At 40.7% G+C, this 23,581-nt stretch overlaps 1 protein-coding gene across 3 annotated transcripts in view; it reads left to right on the top strand.

The window, feature by feature from the left end:
- SMARCC1 (SWI/SNF related, matrix associated, actin dependent regulator of chromatin subfamily c member 1) overlaps positions 1-23,581 on the top strand; it is a 173,290-nt gene that overhangs the window by 124,299 nt on the left and 25,410 nt on the right. For 2 of the 3 annotated variants that reach the window (XM_041762048.1, XM_041762050.1), the window contains exons 22-25: positions 3,614-3,669; positions 5,975-6,089; positions 6,940-7,094; positions 19,335-19,469. In XM_041762048.1, the coding sequence (XP_041617982.1) occupies positions 3,614-3,669; positions 5,975-6,089; positions 6,940-7,094; positions 19,335-19,469 (461 nt within the window). The remainder of the gene's footprint in view (positions 1-3,613; positions 3,670-5,974; positions 6,090-6,939; positions 7,095-19,334; positions 19,470-23,581) is intronic. The other variant, XM_041762049.1, reaches the window with a different exon arrangement.

Raw genomic sequence — 23,581 nt, 5'->3', positions numbered from 1 at the left:
TGCGCCACCCAGGGATCCCTGTATCTACATGTTTTAAACTTCTCATTTCGGGCAGCCCTGGTGGCTCAGCTGTTTGGTGCTGCCTTCAGCCCAGGGTGTGATCCTGAAGACCTGGGATCGAGTCCCACGTCGGGCTCCCTGCATGGAGCCTGCTTCTCCCTCTGCCTGTGTCTCTTGCCTCTCTCTCTCTCTCTCTCTCTCTGTGTGTCTCTCATGAATAAATAAATAAAATCTTAAAAAAATAAATAAATAAACTTCTCATTTCATTTGCATTATGGTGAGAGACCTTGGTCTGTGTGTCATTGATTTCTTTTTTTTTTTTAATTGTTAACTCTTGCTCTTTGACCTAATTCGTGATCAGTATTTTTTAATGTTACTTGTGAGCTTGAAATTAAATATGTCTGTATTCTCTGATTGGGGGGCATTGAATTCTACACATACACACTTGAACTGTCTTTTTGCATTTACACCCACTGTTGATCTTAATTAAGTAAAATATATTCAAATCCTCACTATGAGGCATATTTTCTTTTCTGTCCTGCCATTCTGTCAGTTTTTGCACTATATAGTTTGATTCTCTTTTATTAGGTTCCCAAAAGTATAAAAAACTAAAATTTTCTGGTGAATTAAACCTTTATTACATTGTCACCCTCCATTTCTTTTTTTTTTTTTCACCTTCCATTTCTAATAATGCTCTATTCTTAATGCATATATTTTTTTTTATTTTTTTTTTTATTTTTTATTTATTTATGATAGTCACAGAGAGAGAGAGAGAGAGGCGCAGAGACACAGGCAGAGGGAGAAGCAGGCTCCATGCACCGGGAGCCTGATGTGGGATTCGATCCCGGGTCTCCAGGATCGCGCCCTGGGCCAAAGGCAGGCGTCAAACCGCTGCGCCACCCAGGGATCCCTCTTAATGCATATATTAAGTAATAGTACTGGGAAAATGCCACTGTTCCTTGGATTTGCTTTTGCTTGGTTTGTCTTCTTTTATGCTTTTGTATTTCCCATTTTTGTGGTTTCTGTATGGATCATTTCTTTTAGAGATATTTTATAGCTTTGTACTTTACACTTGGTATATTGTTTCCCTTCATTTCTAGAAAAATTTTTGATCTTCTGGATTTAAAACAAAATCTCTGTGCATCTCTGATACTCTTTTATTGATTGGAGACCTTTTTGATTCTCCATTTTAATTATCCATCCTATCAATGACTGTGCTAGATTTGGTATCTGGCGGATCTCATCTTAGCAATCCTTGAGTGCTAAAACTGTCGGTTAATGTTGCTGCTCTGTGCTGGTGGCTTTTCCTTTTCTTTTTCCTTTTCCTTTTCCTTTTCCTTTTCCTTTTCCTTTTCCTTTTCCTTTTCCTTTTCCTTTCCCTTTCCCTTTCCCTTTCCCTTTCCCTTCCTTTTCCTTTCCCTTTCCCTTTCCCTTTCCCTTTCCCTTCCTTTTCCTTTTCCTTTTCCTTTTCCTTTTCCTTTTCCTTTTCCTTTTCCTTTTCCCTTTCCTTTCCTTTCCTCTTTCCTTCCTTCTTTATTTATTTATTTATTTATTTATTCATGAAAGACACAGAGAGAGAGAGAGGCAGAGACACAGGCAGAGTGAGGAGCAGGCTCCATGCAGGGACTCCAGGATCACGCCCCAGTCCAAAGGCAGGTGCTAAACCGCTGAGCCACCCAGGCATCCCCTCGTGGCTTCCTTTCCTGGTGTTTTGCTCTTTGTAAGCTCATCACTTCGACGGCTACAGTTGAGGTTGGAGAAACAGTCTGCAGAGGATTTTGTTTCTCTTAGTAGCCAGGGGTTGCCACTGGCTTGAGATCCCATTTGTCTGCCCTGGACCTGGTTAGTCCAGGATTCTACTTCCCAGTGCTGAGCTACTCTAAGTGAATACATCTGGATATGACCTTGCCCTTCCAATTTTCCAAATACTTGATCCAGGTACAGGATCCAAATATAGATCTGGCTCCACTTCTTCCACACTCTGGTCTCCCTCCTGCACTGTAGTCTCTTGGAAGGTGGTAATCTACCTTATGTGAGATTCATGATATCCCAAACTATCCTGTCCCCTGGAGCTCCTGGTAAGTCAGAATTCTGGGAGCAGTCTGCTTCCATCTGTAAGAATTAGAGCAAGAAGGATTTTCCTTTTCAATGACTTTAACACTATTTTTTTTTTCTTTAACATTATTTTAAATATATTTGTTTAGATATGTTTAAGTGGTCCCACTGAAGATAAATACCATTAGTCTTGTCATTTACAAGAGGATAATATTCAAGTTTAAGCTGTAGGATATTTGAATGTTTCTATTTAAAACCACAACAGACCGTCCTATATAAAATAATTGTTCCTGTATAAAATTCTAAAACCAAATATATATACATATGTATGTGTATATATACATATGTATAAATATATATATTTGGTTAATCACATATATTTGATTATATATCATTATATATTATTATGTATTATTATATGTTATGTATCATATAATCAAATATATATGAGAATATATATGATTGTGTTATCTTTGTTTTTAAAATCATTAACTTCTTAGCCACAGCATATGGTTAAGACTCCCTTAGTAACACATTCAAGGCTCTTTCTCATAAGGCTTTTAACAGGATTATCTCCCTTCTCCTGATTTTTCCTATCTGTTCCCCCTTTCCAAGTCATCACCAAGGACTCACATTTTCCCCGCACCCTTTAGTCTTTCTGTATCTTCCCTTGAAATGTCCTTCTCTATACTTGTATTCCCCACACATCCCTAGCCGCATCTGCCTAGAAAATGCTCATGTAACCATTTATTCTTCCTTGACTGAAATAGCCATGCTCTCTGTGCTTCTCATAGCATTTCGTCCATGTACATCTGTGATGAATTTGTTGGTTTTTGTCTTCTCTGGCCAGAATGTGATGCTCCAGAGGTTCATGTCTATCCAGCTTAGCATTATTTCTCCAGTACTCAATTCAAAATACTCTGAATATATACTCATTAAATATTAAATAGTAATAGATTATTTGGGTCTCTTTTTTGCTGAAAATTCTTTTGAGTTTTTTATTTTTATACATACAGAACCCTCAGTGGGCAGCTCTATGCATTTTCACAAACTAAATGGATTCATATAAACAGCCCTAAGATCAAGAAACAGATCATTCCTGGCATCTCAGGCCCCACTTTGAACCCACTTTTTGCACACCCCTTCTGTGGTTAGCGCTGTCCTGATTTCTAACACTGTTGATTACCACCATCTGTTTTGGTTTTTGTTCTTTTTTTTAAGATTTTATTTCTTTATTCATGAGAGACGCAGAGAGAGATACAGGCAGAGGGAGAAGCAGGCTCCCTGTGGGGAGCCTGATACGGGACTTGATCCCAGACCCTGGGATCATGACCTGAGCCGAAGGCGGATGCTCAACTGCTGAGCCACCCAGGCATCCCTGTTTTTGAACTTTGAAATTAATATAAAGTCTGTGTTTTATGCTAGACTTCAGCCTTAGGGTTGTGAGAGTTGTCTATGTTATCGTACATACTTGTATTTCAAGCACTCACAGCTGTATGATAGCTTTTGCCTCTTTCTGTATTGTGTTACTTTTTTTTTTTTGCTCTTTTGCTTGTAGAAGGAGCTGAAGAGGAAAAAATGGAAGCAGATACTGATGGTCAGCAGCCTGAAAAGGTAAAGCCTCTCCGTTTGAATTCTCCTATGACAGAAAAGATGCAGAAAGAGCTTGCATTTCATAGCATAATGCTTTGGGTTTTGGTCTTTGATATCTCTTAGGGAACTATAGATGATTCTAGCAGCCATTGGACTTCGCCAGTTTAAAGGTATAATTCTCACAAAGCATAATATAGGACATTTTTCACTTGTTCACGGAAGGTTTATCCACTCCTCAACCTCTTCTCTTATATCCCTTTCAGGCACAGTTAGGAAAATGAATATAAAATTGTGGTTTTTATGAATATTGAATTACAGAGTTTGGTCCTATACTCGTGCTAGAAGAGAATTCTAGATTAAGGGATTTTTGTAGGAGAGTTAATTGCCAGCAGGAAAATAATCAAAATGGTCTTAATAAGAAGGTGATATTTGTAGTAGATTTTAAACAGCAGGTAGAACTATAAAGATCAAAATTGAAATGAGAGGGTATCAAAGATCCCATTGCTAGTGGAGGAGAGATGCAAAAACCAGTGTACAGAAGGCATTATAAGAGTGCCTCTTGTGTTTGTGACCCCATCTCTGACTCAGAGAGGCTCTGAAAGATACCACAAGATTTCACTGCCTCTTCAAGATTCAGGGGCATAGGACTAGAATAGACATTTTTCCAAAGAAGACATCCAAGTGGACAGTAGACAATATGAAAAGATACACAATAATCACCCATCACCAGGGAAATGCAAACCAAAACCACAGCGAGACCAATCAGAAAAGCTAATATCAAAAAGACAGTAAGTGTTGGCAGTTATGTGGGGAAAACGGACCCTCGTACACTGTTGATGGGAATGTAAATTGGTGTAGGCACTCTAGAAAACTGTGGAACTTCCTCAGAAAGTTAAAAATAGAACTATGGTATCATCCAGCAATTCTGCTACTGGGTGTTTATCCAAAGAAAATAAAAACACTAATTCAAAAAGAAATGTGCACCCCTATGTTGACTGCAGCATTATTTGTAATAGCCAAGACATGAAAACAACTCAAATGCCCACTGATGAATACATAAAGAAGTGGTGTGAATCTCACACATAAGAATGTCATTAGCCATACAAAGGAATGAAATCTTGCCATTCACAACGTGAATGGGCCTAGGGATTATTATACTAAGTGAAATAAGAGAAAGACTGCTACTGTTAATATTTAACTTATATGTGGAATCTAAATATAGAGAAAAGCTGGTGCTTGCCAGAGGAGAAGGGGGTTAGAGAGATGGGCAAAGTAGTGAAGGAAGTTTAAGGTACAAATTTCCCATTAAAAAATAGTCATGGGGTTGAAAAGTACAGCATAGAGAATATGGTCAATGTTATAATAAGGTATGGTGACAGTAACTAGATTGATCCAGCATTGTGTGATGTATAAAATTGTCAAATCACTATGTCATACACCTGAACCTAGTATAACCTTGTATGTCAGCCATACTTCAATAAAAAAAGATTAGGAGCACATGATGAGCTTTCACTCATTATTTGAGTGAACATATACAGGCTAAGATTTAAGATCTTGATTGCATATATTGTTTTAAAATTGTATATAAATAAGGAGTGGTTGAGGATAACAGTAAAATTAATTATAGTCCTTAAACTTTTCTAAATATTATGCTTTGTCCTTTACATTTATGAATTCATCTGGTTCCTAAAAAGTCTCAGCAAGTGGATGATAATCCCTCTTCATTTTATAGACAATGTTAATGATTTGTCCGAGGTCAGAGGGATTTCAAAATCTGTAAATGAAACCAAATTCTGACCAGAGGAATTAAAGTTTTCAGTTCCCAGAGCATCATCACTGATGCCCTGTTGTGGCTCTTTCCAAAAACCATTAGCAGATGTCTGGATTAAAGGGCTTTGTCCGCTTTTTTATTTTGGCAGCATTCCATCTTGCTTCTCGGTTGATAAAGTCCAGTTTAAATGCTCTTGGTCCTTTTGGACAAGTAGTCAATAATTCATTTATTTATTAAGCCTTTATCTGTTTAACCAATAAGTAATAGACACAAATTTCTGTGACATCTTTTGGACATCCTGGCTTTATAGCAGAGGGCACAGAGAGGGCAAGGACTGTGTGTTTTGGAGGCATATTGACGTGTGACCACTCAGGTATTAAGGAAGTGAAAGGTATTTCTTTAAATTTATTTCTTTTCCAGCTCTTCTCTTCAACGCCTTTCTGGACCTAGTTCATTTCCTGCCCAAAATAATAGTCTTTTTTATTCTAAGGTAATGTCACTTGTAGAAGGACTGTTTTTTGCTCACTCTTCTGTTCTCTTTTGTACCACTTTCAGGCAGAAAACAAAGGGGAAAATGAAACAGATGAAGGTGATAAAGCACAAGATGGAGAAAATGAAAAAAATAGTGAGAAGGAGCAGGACAGTGAAGTTAGTGAGGATACCAAATCAGGTAATTCAAGGAAACTATTTAGACTTAATGGGTTTTTAAAAAAGATTTTATTTATTTGAGAGAGAACAAGGGAAGGGGCACCAAAAGAAGGAAAGAATCTCAGGCTGACTCCCCACTGAGTGTGGAGCCCAATGTTGGTCTCAGTCCCACAACCCCAAGATCATGACCTGAACTGAAATCAAGAGTTTAGATGCCTAACCCACTGAGCCCCCAGGCAGCAGCCCCTCTTTGGACTTTTTTATGTAAAACTGGATAGCACTGGAGAAATGTGGGCAGTTTAATTATACAGAAATACTTCCTCAGACATTTGGGGTTATTTCTTAATGTAACAGTAAATATCCATTGAAGTTTGAGTTTTATTTTGCTCCTAAGCACCAGTGCTAATGCCTCATTGTCAGTAGCACATAGACAAGTTGTTCGGCGAGACGGAAGTCAGCACACAGACCTACCATTTTGGTATCCGTGGCAGTGGCCAGTGGATCCATCATGCCTGGCTCTGAAAGCTTGCGGAAGTGCTTTGTTCTCAGCTTCTGGTTTCCTGTGGACCCCAGGGCTTCCCGGAGCCTTTCATTGACTGATCTTATTGGTGTTTGGGCTTAGTTCCCTTTATTTCCGCAGGAACTACACAGAGAGCTTAGAGAACTGTCGGGAGACAACCATGTTATTTAGAAAATTCGTCTCAGATAGGGGAACACTCGCATGCGTGGAATGGTTCTGCAAAAATCTTAGAAGAAGGCGGCACTGAGATCTCTTTGTAACCTCAGTCCTAGTTTGTCCTGACGGAGGTGAGAAGTACGGTGGCTTATTGAGACTGGGCACACTGGTAATAAAGTCTTCTGATTTCTTTCAGAAGAAAAGGAAACTGAGGAGAACAAGGAACTCACTGATACTTGTAAAGAAAGAGAAAGCGATCTCGGGAAGAAGAAAGTAGAGCACGAAATTTCCGAAGGAAATGTGGCCACGGCCGCAGCAGCTGCTCTTGCCTCCGCTGCAACCAAAGCCAAGGTTTGCCGCTCACAGCCCTTGCCAGGCTCCCTTCAGCCGTGAATGGTCTCCTTGTTTTCAGTTATTGGGAACGTTAGTACAAAGAGCCTTGCACCCAACAGGAGATGACTGCTTGACCGGCATTTTTAGGTTAAGAATTCATAGGCAGGAGGCGGGGAGCAAGTTGCAGATCTGCTCTGGGTGGGAGGAGTGTGTGTTCCAGGCATTCCTCGTGCTGCTCAGCTCTCGGCCCAGTTCAGCTTGTGGACACTGCAGAGATGGAAGGCAGAACTTAAAAGTCCCTCTTGTTTGCCTGCAGAACTTGTCTTGGGCTATTATTCCAATTTCTGCTTGATTGAAATATTTGTGATTTTTAAGACAAAAATCTGTTTCCTTGTATAAATACTTCACCCTGCTCTTACAGACTGAAAGGAGAGAGGGGGACCTAAAATAACTTTTTTTCCTTCTTGAATTTGCCAGCTTTTCTGGGGGTGGTTTTTCTCTATTTATAACCTAGTATTGGCTTCACAGCATATTTAAGAAGAAAGGAGAATGTTATTTTCCCCACTTTGTGTTAATTTAGTATTTTAAAGCATTCCAGGCATGAGTATGTGAAGTTTAAAAAAAAAAAACCTTTTCACCCCTTCTCCATCTCTTACCCTTAGAAGTAGCTTCCTTCCATTGTAGGTTCCCACATTTTGAGCAGTATTTACTGGAACATACCTAATCGTTTTATCTTGAGCTGTTCTTAATCCATTGGTAAAGATATTCTTTCATGGACCTTAATACCCACAGACTATTCAGCTGCTGCAGACTACCTCTCCAAGTGTTTAATCTGTGATGCATGATTTATAATAAGCCCACAGATGACCCAGTTAAAACCACAAGACCTTCATTTTGAGTGTCTGCCCATTGGGCATAGGTGCCAACCATGGAGGGGTATTTACAGGCACAGCTGTGCTCTGTCAGTCCTGACCCCTACCCTGGCTGACGGGACCTGTTGAGTAGCAGGAGGTCCTGTATGTTCACACTTCCCAGTCTCTTCGAAAGATCCCTCCTGATCTTCAGGGTGATTTAGTTGCAGTATTAGGTATTCTCTTCTCCTCTACCGTCCCCTGCCTGTTGGAATTACTGAGGGTGCACTCTTGACAAAGCGAGTCCTCATGTGGACACCAATTTGACAGTGGTTTCACGTTCATTTGGTTTTGCTCCTTCATTGGAAGCTATTTTGGGGGCCTCTCTTTCTTCTGCCTGGTTGGACTCTTTGGCACCTCCTTGTCTCTGAGCTAAGTTCTGGTTGATCAGACTGTTACTAGGGACCTTAAAGATTGCCTTGGGCTTATTTTGTAAATGAGCTGGAGGCCAGGAGGGCTTTTGTCCTTTGTGACTTTTGTCAGGAGACAGCATGCCATCCTCCCAATCTTCAGACCTGCAGGGATCCTCTCTGTCTCCTCTCATTCTTTCACTTTCCATGGCTGGTAAGGCACCAAATCCTTCCTGGTGTGTCAGTTTTGCTGGTGATGGCCAGCCCCTTCCCTGCTCCCTTAGGCCGACCTCCATCATCTGTTGCCTGTTTTAGCCCATTCTCTGTTTTTAGCTCGAGTAATTTTTTTTTCATTTTTAAAATTTCCATTGAAGTATAACTTATATTTGAATAAGTCTATTGAATATATGTCTACAGTCAGTGAATTTTTCACAGACTGAGCCCCCACCTATGGGCTTGGCACTACAGCACCTACATCAAGCAGCATAAAATTTCCAGCCTTTAGAACTTTCCTCATATTCCCTTCCAGTTCTGTGTCTGCCACACCCCTGCCCCAGGAGTGGCTGCTAGCCTGTCTCCTAATACCATGGGTTACTTTCTGCTTTTTTGACTTCATGTAAATGGAATCATACAATATGCAGAAAAATCTTTAAAAATCCAAACAGGAACATGATACTTTCTTAAATAAATTCTCTAACTCTCTCATGCTAAAATTTTAAACTCTTCACTGTGGAATTCATGAGTTTTTCATGCTCAGGACCCTTCTCAGTTCTCAAGTGTCATTTCTTGTCTGTTTGACCTGAACTGTTGCTTTTAGGTCTCACAGACAGAATCCACTGTGACGTCTCCAGCTGGGCTTTATACCCACTTCCCTCTCACAGAGATCTTTTTCTCTCTCTCTCCCTTCCATTATTTCTTCCTTTTCTGCCACTCTGTCTGCTTCACTGGGGGTTGCCAGAGAAGGAACTAAAATAAAATGGTAGATTCCATAAACATTTTACAGATGCTTCATGATGTTTTCATGTCTGATGAAAACATGATGGCCTCGTAGCTGTTAATAATGCTTTGGGCACAGAGGTTTGTGTGCTGTGCACTCCTGACCACCTTGCCACAGCTGTTTGATTCCTTTACTGCTTTTATGGAGTTGCCCTGGTCCTTAGATATTCTGTAGGAGGTTTAGAAGAATCTAGAGACATTTTCCTTCCAGGTCACTGAATTTTCACTCCCTCATCCTCACTCTTATTTCTGATAACTGAGAACTTAGATCTTTTATTCTCATGACACCTGCATTTTCCACAGATCTGTGAGTAATACACATGCGTGTGATGCATGACTTGGCATGCGTGAACTGTTCAGTGCCACTTACAGCTGGGCTGATGCATTTCACAGCACACATAATCATCTTTGTGCTACATGGGAATTAAGGGTAAGGAATTCACTGAAATTACTGTAATTAGTACAGCTTATCTAGCCGATCCAAGTTTTCTCTTATTCTCTTTTTGTTCTTCTGTATCTATAAACAGCTTTGTTATTAAGAGTTTTCCTTGATACATTTTAATTGTTTGTCACACTGACATGGAGTCTTAATTATAGGTTCTGAATCTAGCTTCACAACACATAGGGAGGGTGGGCATGCTTTCTTGGCTTTTCCCATCCTTGCCATATGAGGGACTCTTCCGTAGCATATCCATTTCTTCATTGCACCTACTGACAAGCTGTGAATTGATACACCTGAAGAGTGGTGTGTGGGTGTGAGAAGGAACATCATTGGCTAGGTGCTCTACCTCCCTTCCATCTGGGTGCTTAGGTTTAGCTGGAAGGCAGAGTCCAGAACTATTGCTAGAATAAACTGGAAACCCCCCAAACTAGAATATTTTTTTTTTCAGCAGCAACAGGATTGGGTTCTTCCAAGATAACTGAGATCACATTTTCTTAAGACTACAGACGTTTCCTCTAGAACCAACCACGAGGGTTGATTCTGGAGTAACAGGAAGATTCTTTTTCATCCCTCAGTGGTACTCTTACTTGCTCCCTTTTTACCTGAAATTCTTTATTGAGATAGGAAATTTTCATTGTATGTTCCTAAGGCTTTATCAGTTAAGTATTGACTGAAACCGATTGGCACGATACACATTGATCATTGAAACTGTATCTTTTTACTTGATCCTGTGAAGAGAAGACAGAAGTTAAAATTGACCTCTTTGATCATTTTGCCTACAATTAGCCCTATTCACTTTCATCCTTATATGACTAAACAGAATCTACTCCTGTTCTACTAGCTGAAATCCGTACTTTGTTATATAAAGTTCACCTCAACTCTATTATAGTCAAGTTACCTCTTTGTTATCATTAAGCTTTTTTAGGTTGTTTCTCCACATAGCATGCACCTGTGGCACGCTCCCAGACTTCGTCATTCTTAAGTTCCATAAAGACAGTATGTGAAAAAAGAGGTGTTCCCTATAGCTCTTCTTGGGAAGTCCCTGGTCATCACTGCTATCAGACCTTTAGGAATCCATAACCTAAGTATCAGCAGCTGTGCTTTTGCCACAGTTACCCATGGCTGTGGAACCACCATAAAACCTGGCAGCTTAAGACCATCATCACTTTATTGTATCATTTTCTCTCTCTCTCTCTCTCTCTCTCTCTCTCTTTTTTTTTTTTTTTGGTATTGTATCATTTTCGTGAGTGAGAAACTCAGGCAGACTTAGCTGGAAAAGTCCTGCTCTGTATGGCACTGGCTGGGTCTGCTCAGGGTTGGGCTGTGAGGGAGGACCTGGGGTAACCTCACTCCTGTGTCTGATGGGTGCTTGTACCATGGGACTGGCTGGCATCACCATCTCCACACAGCTAATCTACAAAGTAATCTTAGGCTTCTTCATATTAGGATGGTATCACAGTAATTGGACTTTTTACATGGAAGCCTGTAACGTTACAAGAATAGTGTCCTGAGCAATGAGAATGGGAACTTGCCAGCATCTTGGGGGCTTGGGCCTCCAACCTGGCACTGTATAACCTCGACCCAGCTCTACCAGTCAGAAGTTCTATCCAGATTCAAGGTGCAGGGGTCATGGGCCAGACCTCTAGATGGAAGACATTCCACCTAAACCCCCCAGTCTGCCCTCTGGTCACAAATTACCTACATTTCTCCCAGTTGAAAAGTAAATGTTCCATTGTTTCATGTTTATGATATCTGAGGATTCTGAGATCTTCTCTAAATCAAGTCCATGTATAGGTGAAGCTCCTTGCATGTTGATATTCTCAGTTGGAAGAATTTGACATAACAAATTCTGACATAACAGTGGTGGGATGCATAGAAAAAGACTGCATTCACGTTCAAGAAATGTGAAGATGGGAAGCACCAAGAGAGCAGTCGTGGTTCACAGCAACTTTGAAGTCTAGTCGGGTGCAGGTTTCTCCTGCCGGTCTTCACCAGGGCCCAGTCCTGCCCTCTGTGACTTAACTCTCTCCAGCTTTTGACTTGGAACTCTGGGCTTTGGATCTGCCTCTCAGTCTTTGTCCTTTTCCATTAAAAACACAGCCCAGGGATCCCTGGGTGGCGCCGCGGTTTAGCGCCTGCCTTTGGCCCAGGGCGCGATCCTGGAGACCCGGGATCGAGTCCCACGTTGGGCTCCTGGTGCATGGAGCCTGCTTGTCCCTCTGCCTATGTCTCTGCCTCTCTCTCTCTCTTTCTGTGACTATCATAAATAAATAAAAATTAAAAAAAAAAAAACAAAAAACAAAAAGAAAATATAACATCCCTTTAAAAAAAAAAAAAAAAAACACAGCCCAGTTTTGCTGCTAAGGGGCTTTCTTGACCTGTTAGAAGAGTCCCAGAAGGAGAGGAGAGAGTAAAAGAGACAGGGGAAAAAAAGGAAGGGTTGGGGGGAATTATGGCTGATTAAAAACTTCCAACTTGATGGAAAACATTAGCTTATGGTAATACAGAACATAGGAGACCTGTTCTTAAAGATACTTGGACATCCTCCTATCTAGTAGAGAGGGTCCAAGGGGCAGATATAACCTTATGGTTCTTAGAAATCCTACCATGCACTTGGTTCAGAAGCTCTTACAGCACACCTGGTGCTGTTAACTCTGAGGTAGTAGTTAACTGGTAGTGCTCTGGATTTTATCTTTGTCCTGAAGCCATTTGGTAGTTTCAGACCCTTGCTAGGAGCAACTAGCGATGAGAAACAGTTCTTTTTTCAACTCCTGCTCTGTTTGCTCTCAGTTGTCTAGGAGATTGCTAACTTCCAATAATGATGGCCTGGAAACTGAATAGTTTTTCTTTGGTTCCTTTCTCTTCTGGCTACTTGTAATACTTAAAGAACGTTTATGTTTTGCCTGAAAATCACTCCAGCCAGATTCACAAGCTCATTAATGACCCTTTCTGTTGTCCACATTACTAGAAGTGACAATGTTTCCAGACTTTGTGCTGTTTGTATAATAAAGATTGACTTCTCTCCAGCCTCCAGTAACCTCTCCCTCTCTGTCTTAAAGCTCTCACCAGTGGTTTTCTTGAGGTCCTTTTAGTATGCACCCACTGCATGACCCAAAGCAACACTGAAGTTTTTTGATAAAACAGCATCCTGTTTCTAGATACCAGATTTATCTTCCTAAACCAAGGCTTAGTAGTTAAACAAAACAACTGTTATATTATATCTCATGATTGCACAGAATTGGAGCCCTGAACACTGGAGCATGTGGCATGAGTCGAATTGTAGTGGTACTCTCGGGTAGGTTCACCCAGGGGATATGAGACAGATCCTTCAGGTCCTCATCCTTGCCAAGGGTGGCTGGGTCCTGTTCCCTCTTCATAGAGTCTCAGTCGCTCCCTGTGGTCTTTGTAGCAGGTTGATCATACTTCTTACATGGAAAGTTCCATGGGACAGGACGTGAAGCTCCCAAACTGGGAACTGGAGAGTGGCACCACTGCTCTCTCTTGGGTAAGGCAGTTAGAGAGCCTTCATTGATTCAGGAGGAGGAATGTAGACCCTCCTCTCCATGGAAGGAAGGTCAGTGAGTTTGTGGCCATCTTTAATCCGTCACAAGTCCCCTCCAAGAATTCCCAGGGAAAGCGCCCACTAAAATATCAGTTGTTCTGAATAGGCGTTTGTAGATAACTATAAAAGGCCATTGGATTTCAAGTTTTAATTTTTAGTTCCAGCTCTGCCATTTACCTGAGGCAACTAAAATTTTCTGAGCCTTTTTGTATCATTTTGTTTGAATTGGAAGGCTTTTCTGATCTGCTTTTCTGACAAGATGACTATTATAAGAATCAAATTAAGTATTAAAAAAGGCATTCTAAAAGCTGGAAAGTGCCATGTTTTAATTAAACCAGTATCTGAGTGTCCATTATGTGCTGAACTTGACTTCCTTGGGAGGTTTGTTTGGTACCAAAGAGATATGTGTGATGGTTCCTGCCTCTTAGGAACCAACCCACTAATCTTGAACCTCACATTCTGATTGAGCCATTAGGATATACAGTTAGTCATGAAGGAGAAAAATCAAACTAAACTAAAGAACATGTAAAAAATGCTGGAAATAGAACTTAAGGAGTCAGTATCAAGTGAGATCGAATAAGGGATTATATACAGTTTCATATCATGTCTTGGAATGAAACTTTTACATACCCAATACATAAATTTATTCCACTTTTGCATATTTGATTTTTACACAAGTTATGTTATAGATGGAATACTGCCTTAGTAGATATTTAATCCCTAACGACAAAGATGTTTCCTACATAATGTCACAGATGATTTTGGAGATTCTTGAACTCTTTCATCTCATAGATGTGGAACAAACCCTCAGAAGTTAATGAGAAGCCCAAAGTTAGGTGACTAGTCATAGAGCCAAGACCAAAACCCAGATCTGCAGATTTGGGAGTCTGGCTGTTCCCAACCAATACAGAAGCATTAATCTGATAAAATTCCCCATTCTAATGAAAATGTTTCAGAAAATGTTTTTGTTTTATTTTCTTAGCATGTCTATGATTTAAATTTCTAATTTTTAAGAATCAAAAAGTAAAGAGCAGAAGAGAGAAGGAAGCATATAATCCAGTTAACTCCTCCAAGTCTGCATGTGTCACCTTTCTTTAAAAAAAAAAAAAAAAAATTGGGCAGCCCCGGTGGCGCAGCGGTTTAGCGCCGCCTGAACCCCGGGGTGTGATCCTGGAGACTTGGGATCGAGTCCCACGTCAGGCTCCCTGCATGGAGCCTGCTTCTCCCTCTGCCTGTGTCTCTGCCTCTCTCTCTCTCTGTGTCTCTAATGAATAAGTAAATAAAATTCTTAAAAAAAAAATTTATTTGACAGAGAGTGAGAGGACACAAGCAGGGGGAATGGCAGAGGGAGAGGGAGAAGCAGGCTCCCGGCTGAGTGGGTAGCCCAACTCAGGGCTCAATCCCAGCACCCAGGATCATCCTGTTTAAAATTTCAGCTTACTTAAACCATGCTTAGTGCATAAAGTAGCAAAATAGCATTTGCCTAGACAGACACCTAGTCACTAACTCTTCTACCTCAGACCTTGTTATGTCACGTTGAAGAGTCTTTAAACAGGTTTTAAGTCCCTTTTCTGCTACGTGATAGTTGTGTAGCCTTGAACAAGAATGTTCTTCTTTCTACTTTTTTTTTTTTTTTTTTTAAGATTTTTCTTTATTTGATTGATTGAGGGACTGGGGGGAAAGAGAGAGAGAAGTAGGCCCTCTGCTGAGCAGGAAGGGGCTTGATCCCAGGACTTTGAGATTATGATCTGAGCTGAAGTCAGATGCTTAACCGATTGACTGAGCCATGCAGGCACCCCTCCCACTTTCGTTTTAAAATAACTATGGTTCAAAAATAAGTAAATAAAATAAAATAACTATGGTTCAGGGCGCCTGGGTGACTCAGTTGGTTAAGTATCTGACTCCCCCAAAAACTTCACTACTAATAGCCTGCTGTTGACCAGAAGACTTAATCATTAACAAACACTAACATGTATGTTGTACATTTTATGTATCATATACTGTATTCTTACAATACACTATGCTAGAGAAAAGAAAATGTTAAGACAATCATAAGGAAGAGAAAAGACATGTATAAATGGGTTTTCACAGCTCAAATTCATATGTTATTCACGTGTCCTCTATGTGGCTTCTACCTCATTTTCTGTCCTCTCCTGTGATCCCATCTACAGAAACGTTAATGCCTTTTGCTCTTTCTCACGTTTCTTATGCTTGATTCTGGGTTTGTTTTTGTTTTTTTCCCATTCTTTTTCTCTCTGTTACAATTTGAATATTTTTTGTTGACCTTTCGGTTCATTAGTCTTCTGCTTTTAAACCTAATATTTGAATTACTATTTCAGTTATATATATATATATTTTTTTTTTTAAGATTTTATTTATTCATGAGAGAGAGAGTCGCAGAGAGAGAAGCAGGCTCCATACAGGGAGCCCGATGTGGGACTTGATCCCGGGACTCCAGGATCACACCCTGGGCTGAAGGCAGACACTAAACCACTGAGCCATCCAGGGATCCCCTCAGTTATCGTATATTGTAGTCCCAATTTCAATCAAGTATATTGACTCATTAATAAATTCTGAATATATTGAAATTCTCTTTATCCATATTTTCCAATATTTTCTTAAACATAGTGATCTTAATATACTTTAAAATTCTTGAGCTTGCTAAGTCCAATGTCTGTGCCATCTGTGGATCAGCTGTTTTGATTGAATGCCAACTATGTATAAAAATTTGTTCTCCGAATAAAAAGAAAAAGGTATTTTATATATATACATAAGATGTAGATGCCCAGGTGATGATGTATTCTGTCTCTACAACTCAGCTTTCCTCTCTGGTGGTAACAGAACGAGAAGGGGCAGGGGCTGAGTTAAAGCTAGATGGCAGTTTGGTCATTCTTCTCCAGGACCACCCCTGATCTTGGGTGTGACTTTGCAGAATTTAAGATTGGAATTTTGAAGCAATTTTTATCACTTCAAAAGGGAGTTTGCAGGAATTTCTGTTTTTCCTTGAACCCAACTCCTTAGCTTTCCATCCTCTCTGCATCTTCCATATTTACCAAGTGTCTGAGATGTTGACCAGTTTGTATTTGAATTCCCCCATACCTCAACCAGCATCACTTCATCTGTGATGAGTGAAGGCATGAGTTACAAGAGCTCTTTGTATATACTGGGCACAAGTCTTTCATCACACATATGATTTACAAATACTTTCTCACAGTCTCTGAGCTGTGTGTTTTTTTTGTTTTTTTTTTTTTTAAGGTTTTGTTTGTTTATTCATGAGAGACAGAGAGAGAGAGAGGCAGATACACAGACAGGGAGAAGCAGGCTCCATGCAGGGATACCGATAATGGGACTCAATCCCAGTACTCCAGGATCACTACCTGAGCTGAAGGCAGATGCTTAACCACAGAGCCACCCAGGTGTCCCTGTGAGCTGTGTTTTTACAGAACTTCTTCATGCGGTTCTTTGAAGCAGAGATGTTTTTAATTTGATGAATCCCAACTTCTCAATTTTACCTTTTGGTATCATATCTAAGAAATCTTTTGCTTCACCCCCAAGATCATTTAGATTTACTCCTGCTTTTTTCTTCTCAGATTTCTTTTTTTTTTTTTTTAAGAGAACACATGAGTGGGAGGGGCTGAAGGAGAGAGAATCTTATGCAGGTTCCATGCAGCAATCTCACGACCCTGAGATCATGACCTAAGCCAAAACTCGAGTCAGATCCTTAACTGACTGAGCCACCCAGGTGCCACTCTTTTCAGAATTCTTTTTTTTTTTATAAATATTTATTTATTTATTATTTATGATAGACATAGAGAGAGAGAGAGAGAGAGAGAGAGAGGCAGAGACACAGGAGGAGGGAGAAGCAGGCTCCATGCCGAGAGCCCGACGCGGGACTCGATCCTGGGACTCCAGGATGGCGCCCTGGGCCAAAGGCAGGCGCTAAACCACTGAGCCACCCAGGGATCCCCCTCTTTTCATAATTCTTTAGTGTTAGCTGTTACCTTTGACCTACTCAGTTAATTTTTTGTACATGATATGAGATAGGGTCCAAATTCATTTTGCCTTTGGATATCCAGTTGTCATGGAACTATATGTTGACCTAGCCACCACCCCCTTTTTAAACTTTATTATAAAACTATTAGAACATATATAGAAATAGACCAAATAGTGTAATGACTCTCTGTGTATACACCACCAGCTTTGGTTATCACATCTTGCCAGTCTTGTTCCATCGTTCCTATTTGCTTTTGTTCTTTGTTTCATGGTCTTAAATTTCCAGAGTTACTCCTTGCTGGGTATTTTTTTAGTTTTTATTTTATTATTTGATGGTCCTTTCTATTTGAAAATTCTTGATTTCCAGGTTTCAGAGGAAATATTTTGGCATGTTGATCTAATAATACATGGAGATGTCCTCAACTTCCTGGATAATTCTCAAAAAAACCCTTATCCTACTAAAGCCATCAAAGTTCAACAAATCCTATTCTCTTAGAATTACACTTGGGAAATGATAGCATTAGTCCTCGTTGCTAGGAGATAACACGTGAAAGGGAGACCTGCTTCTCATGTGACGCCTCCTTATAAACTTCTGATTTTATGTTGCGTTACATTTCTTATTTAGAAATACAAATTGCATAACACTATACAATGATAGCAGGCTTAGAATCATGTAATCCTTATTTAAACTTGTTACTGATACATAGCTCAAAGTATAGTTAGGGAGGCAAATGCATCATGAACCAGCTGTAGATTCATTCATAAAACCTGCTTATTGTCACCTTTTGCTTATACTTTTGCATCTTGTAGATGGATCTCTATTGAATAAAACTACATTTCTCTTTTCTAACTGTAAAAGAGTGAAAAATAAGACGCTCATTTAAGTGTTGTCTATTAATTTAGCTCCCAAAAGCCTATATTAAATGCTCCTGCATGTTAGCTCCTTCTAGATTCTCTGAAACAGATTGGTAAGACCACTGCTTCAGGTTACTTCTCACTTGTATAGAAGAAAAATAGGCACATAAATTCAGCAGATATAATGAAGGGGAATGCATAATGGTGTTGGAAGTTTGTTGGTGTAGCTCTTGGGATGGTGTCTAGGGAGGGTGGGATTGACCCCTGCTGGGTCTAGGTAGTTGCAGTGAAATACAAACCCCTCGTCTTCTTTGTGTAATGTGGTACCTTCCTCTGTGTGCTGCAGAGTAGGCAAGAATTATGAATAGGGCTCATCCTCTGTCCTGTGGCAGGCAAATAGCACATTCTTCCAGAGTACCTTCTTACCCTGTAGTGTATTTGTTTCTCTTGCTCCAGATCCTCTCCTCAAATTTAGAGGTGGAATATTTTTCACCCCCTCCTTTCCTTTCCCCCCACAGTTCCACTCACTAGAGAGAAAGCAGAGGCTTTACATCTGAGTGTTGGGTGTGGGGGGGAAAGCCACTGCTTTGCTGTCCCTGGACAGTTCCTAAGAAGGGAAGAATGGTGAGGGGAGACATAGAGTAGAGGGGTGAGGGTATAAGGTAATTGGGTGGCAGATGGCTACTTGTGTCCTCCTCTTTGCCCATCAGGGCCCTGATTAAACCAACCCTTCCTGATGTGCTGTTTTTGAGAGGAATAGTTTACCATGGGAGGGTTGTATTGTTATACATAACAATAACTATATATAAATGTAATACAATATATAATAAACAATATTACATAACAATATATGTATTGTTATGTATAACAATGTATATATTATACGTAACAATAACTATATATATATATATATATATATATAATATAACAATACAACCCTGTTAAAAGGGTTATGTATACCCATAGGGACCAGAAATTCAGCAACAGTCATTTTAGATTGAAGTAAATGTTTGGTAGAGACATACAAAGGTCATCTAGGGCACCATTCTTAATTATATAATCCCTACTTTGAATAGCAACTTCAGTATTTTGTTACTGTATTTTAAACAAATGTTCTCTTAAAAAATTTGAATGATCTTTTATACTTAGCACCTGGCTGCTGTGGAAGAGAGAAAGATCAAATCTCTAGTGGCCCTCCTGGTTGAGACACAGATGAAGAAATTGGAGATCAAACTTCGACATTTTGAGGAGCTGGAAACTATCATGGACAGAGAAAAGGAGGCTGTAAGTAAGAGGAAGTTTATAGTGGCTTTCTGACAATTAAATGCTGATCACCTTTCATAAACTAAAAATTAGATAAAATGAATGGTAGCCTACTCTCTTAGTCCTTTTTCCTGTGTTTGCCCTTTCAAAGGGATTAACAAAGGGATTATTGATGATAAGCAGAAGGAACACTGTTCTCATTCTAAAACTAATGAATTAAACTTCAGCATTTACACGTCTCAGCTTTCCAGATGCATCATGGTATAAAATTCTTCCCTCTCCAAAAGTTAGATCTCAGCCTTCTTTTATATTCTACTTGTAGCCAGTAAAGTAGAATTCATATAGGCCTGATTCAGGAATTTTCTTGATTTCCAGTCTTCTTCAGTAAGTAGGAGTTAATCTCATCTTGAGTTAGGAGTCTTGTTTATGGGACTCCTTTTAACCACACCCTCCTCTGGTCCAACCGTGACCTTAGTCTTCCTCCCCTTCCTGCATGGTGAATGGCAGGTGGAGCTAGGCCTCTGCTGAACTTCTCTAAGCAGCATGGGAGGGGCTAGACACTTGTGATAGACGGATGAGGCCCAAACAGGGTCAAGAGAATTCTGAAAAATGCCAAAACTGAGGACAGAAGCAACAAAAGGTAAGAAACATAGAGGCAGAAGAGCAGTTGATTATTCAAGGTAATTTTTGTTTATTCATGAAAGACACACTGAGAGGCAGAGACATAGGCAGAGGGAGAAGCAGGCTCCCTACTGGGAGCCTGATGCAGGACTTAATCCCAGGACCCCAGATTTCGACCTGAACCCAAAGCAGATGCTCAACCACTGAGCCACCCAGGTGCCCCTCAAGGTAATTTTTGGAGAAGTTTTTTTAATGAGTTGACTACAAGAGGAATTGGTAACTTTCTTTCTTTTTTAATATTTTATTTACTTATTTGAGAGGCAGCAGTACAAGCAGGGGGAGGGCCAGAGGGAGAGGGAGAAACACTTCCACTGAGCAGGGAGCTTGACATTGGATTCAATTAGATTCCTCAGGATGAGTAGCCCAGTAAGTATCACAAAATAGCCCATTTTCATTTTGTTCTACGAGTGTCTCTACCATTTCAGGAGGCATTCTGGCCCTGGTGGACAGTGAGGCTGCTTCATGAGCAGAGGCTGCTCTACCCATTCCCTTCCCTATCCCACCCCTAGTTCCCTGAGCTCGTAAGCATCCCTCACATCACTGGCTCTCTCCTTCTGTAGGAGCTCTTGGCCACCCCAGTCTCATCTCTGTCACCCTCTATGTATTAGCCATGCCATGCCACGTTCAGGCTTTCCTTGTGGCCTCATTCTCTGTGCCACCTATTTACATTCTGCTCCTGTACCAGCAAGGCCACTTCGTCTACCTGCATCTTTCAGCCCTGCCCCTCTGGTGACTTGCCTACCCCATCTGCTGCTGTGGCAGCCTAACAGAGCATTTACACTGTTTTGTATTTACTGATTCACATGTTCCTCTCCTGTACCAGAGAATATGCCCTTTGAGCGCAGAATTGATCGAGTGTCTTTGTAAACACAGAACTGGCACATCATGGGCCCTGGTTGCAGTGAATATTGAATGAATGGATGCCAGCATCAGCATCAGAAGCTAGAGAAATGGGAAAGGCCACCCTTTAGTTGAATGGGGAAGACAGTCAAGTAAACAAAAGATGGCACAGTGTGTGTGTTTACTGCTCCTGTGGGAACAGAAAGAGGAGGGTGGAAAGGGAGAGGGTGGTAAAATTCATTTATGAATTTTTTTTGTGTGGACTCAGGGTAACTAACAGGGTTATAATACAGTGGATTATTGACACATGCAGGATTCACATGATGGTTGTGTCATATCCACTGGCAACCAGATGCCTTACTGTCATTCATAAAGCAGAACTGATGTATGAGCCTGGAAAATGGGCAGAACTCTTTAACTGGGTGCTTAGAGAACAATGTCTAGATTCTCAGGGGGCTCTTAGCTCGAAGTCACTTTCTTTTTAGAGGCTGAACCTGCATATCTCCCACTCTTTAAACTCTCAAGGAAACTATCTCCTAGATCAGCACCACCCTCCGCCCCTTCCCAGTTCTTGCACTGAGTCCCAGAGGCAGAGTGTGATAGCTGCACTTCTCTTGGCCCTTCACAGTTTCTCTTGTGCTGTGGATTTGTAATAAATATTATCTCAAATTACAGAGCTACACTGTGTTTTTCTTATTTGAATCTTTTTTTGTTATATTCTAATCAGAGCACATAAAACCTTTTAGTGGCCGGTGTCTGAGTATAATGAGAACACATTTCTGTTGACTCTCTCTGCCACATAAGGTTGCTCTGATCAAATCTCTTGGTGGCCAGCCCTCCTTCTCTCAGTCAGCATTTGGGACAGGGAAACCCTTGGTCTGGTATTGTCCCTAGCCCTGGCCACTGACTGTCAGGAACACAGCTGTGTTAGTTATTTACTGCTATGGAAAAAAATGATCCCAAGGCTTTAGTGCTTGAAAACAGAAAACCAGGTCTCATGTGGTTTCTGGGAGTTGGCTCTGGCATGGGGCCCTAGGAGGTTGCAGGCTTCCTGAGATTCAGCAGGACTGGAGCTCCCATCTCCCAGCTTACTCCTGTGGTTGTTGGCAGGGGCTCCAGCTCCTACCACATGAGCCTTTCTGTGGTGCTATTCGTGAAGGGACTTACCCAGGGTGAATGAGTAAAGAGAGCAAGAACATGAAAGAGCATCCAGGTGGAAGCCACACTGTCTTCTTGTAACCTCAACTTGGAAGTCCCATCCCTTTACTTCTGTTGTGTTCTCTCAGTCACCCAGACCAACTCTGGTTCTGGGACTAAGTTGGAGGGTAGACAGGGTTCAGGAAGGGGTAAGGTGTAAATACTAGGAAGTGAGTGTGTTGAGGCCAGCTTGGAGGCTCACTCTCAGAAGCAGAGAATCCTGCAAAATTCAAAATGGCTCCCATTCACATTGTGCACACTGAAGGCATAACCTCTTTTTCTCCACCAGGCATTGCTATCCTATCTTTCCTGTGGGCAGGCAAAGCCATGGCTACTTTCCTACCTGTGATTTCCATGCGGGACTATTATGGGAGTTAAAGAAGTATGGCATGTGCTTTGCATAGTGCCTTGAACATATAGTAGGTGTTCGGTAAATATTTCCATGCCTCCTTTTCTTTTTTTCTTTTTTTAAGATTTATTTACTTATTTATTCATGATAGATATAGAGAGAGAAAGAGAGAGGCAGAGACACAGGAGGAAGGAGAAGCAGGCTCCATGCTGGGAGCCTGACACGGGACTCGATCCCGGGACTCCAGGATCGTGCCCTGGGCCAAAGGCAGGAGCCAAACTGCTGAACCACCCAGGGATCCCCCATCCATGCCTCCTTTTCTTTAGGCACACCAGTAATCAGTAATTATATATTTTCTATATTTATAAACCTTTGTTGGCTTTATAGTCATTTATTGGACCAGCCACTGCGTTAAACCACTTTATATAGATTTTCTCATTTAATCTCTCAAAATGTGTATGAGCAAGAAAATACTGATTACTTTGAATCTCCTTGGACAAGAATGCAGCAGTGATGCTGAATGGGCATACAAGGCCAGATCTTTGTTGACCCTTCCTAGGGATGAAGAGACTGGAGCTTGGACAGGGTTCATTATATATCTCCAGTCACAGTTCGTAAGTGACAGAGCCTAGTGTCAAATCTGGTTTTTTTATCTAACATTTCCTAACCTATAAAGAACTGAGCCATTCTCATTTCATTATAACCAAGAGACTCTGAGATATGCGAGGTTTTACCATCCCCTCTATGACCACTTAAGAAAGTTGAGACTAGAAGGTCTCAGTCAGGAGCAGAGCCTTGTACTCAGTGCCTGGTATTCCTCTGTCCACCACATCGCTTTGATTCACTTTAAGGTGCATTTCTGGTCATCTTTACCTACAAGCAATAGCTCTAAGACGTACTGTTTTTGAATTAAACATTTAGTTTTATTTATATAGTAATAGAGGTCAAAAATCTTTTCTTAGACTTTAAGAATCCGATATGGGAGCACCTATGTGGCTCAGCTGGTTAAACATCTGACTTTTGATCTCAGCTCAGGCCTTAATCTCAGAGTTGCGAGTATACACCT

The sequence above is a fragment of the Vulpes lagopus genome, chromosome 7 (genome assembly GCF_018345385.1).
Source record: "Vulpes lagopus strain Blue_001 chromosome 7, ASM1834538v1, whole genome shotgun sequence".
NCBI lineage: Eukaryota > Metazoa > Chordata > Mammalia > Carnivora > Canidae > Vulpes > Vulpes lagopus.
This window is presented reverse-complemented; position numbering and strand designations above follow the sequence as displayed.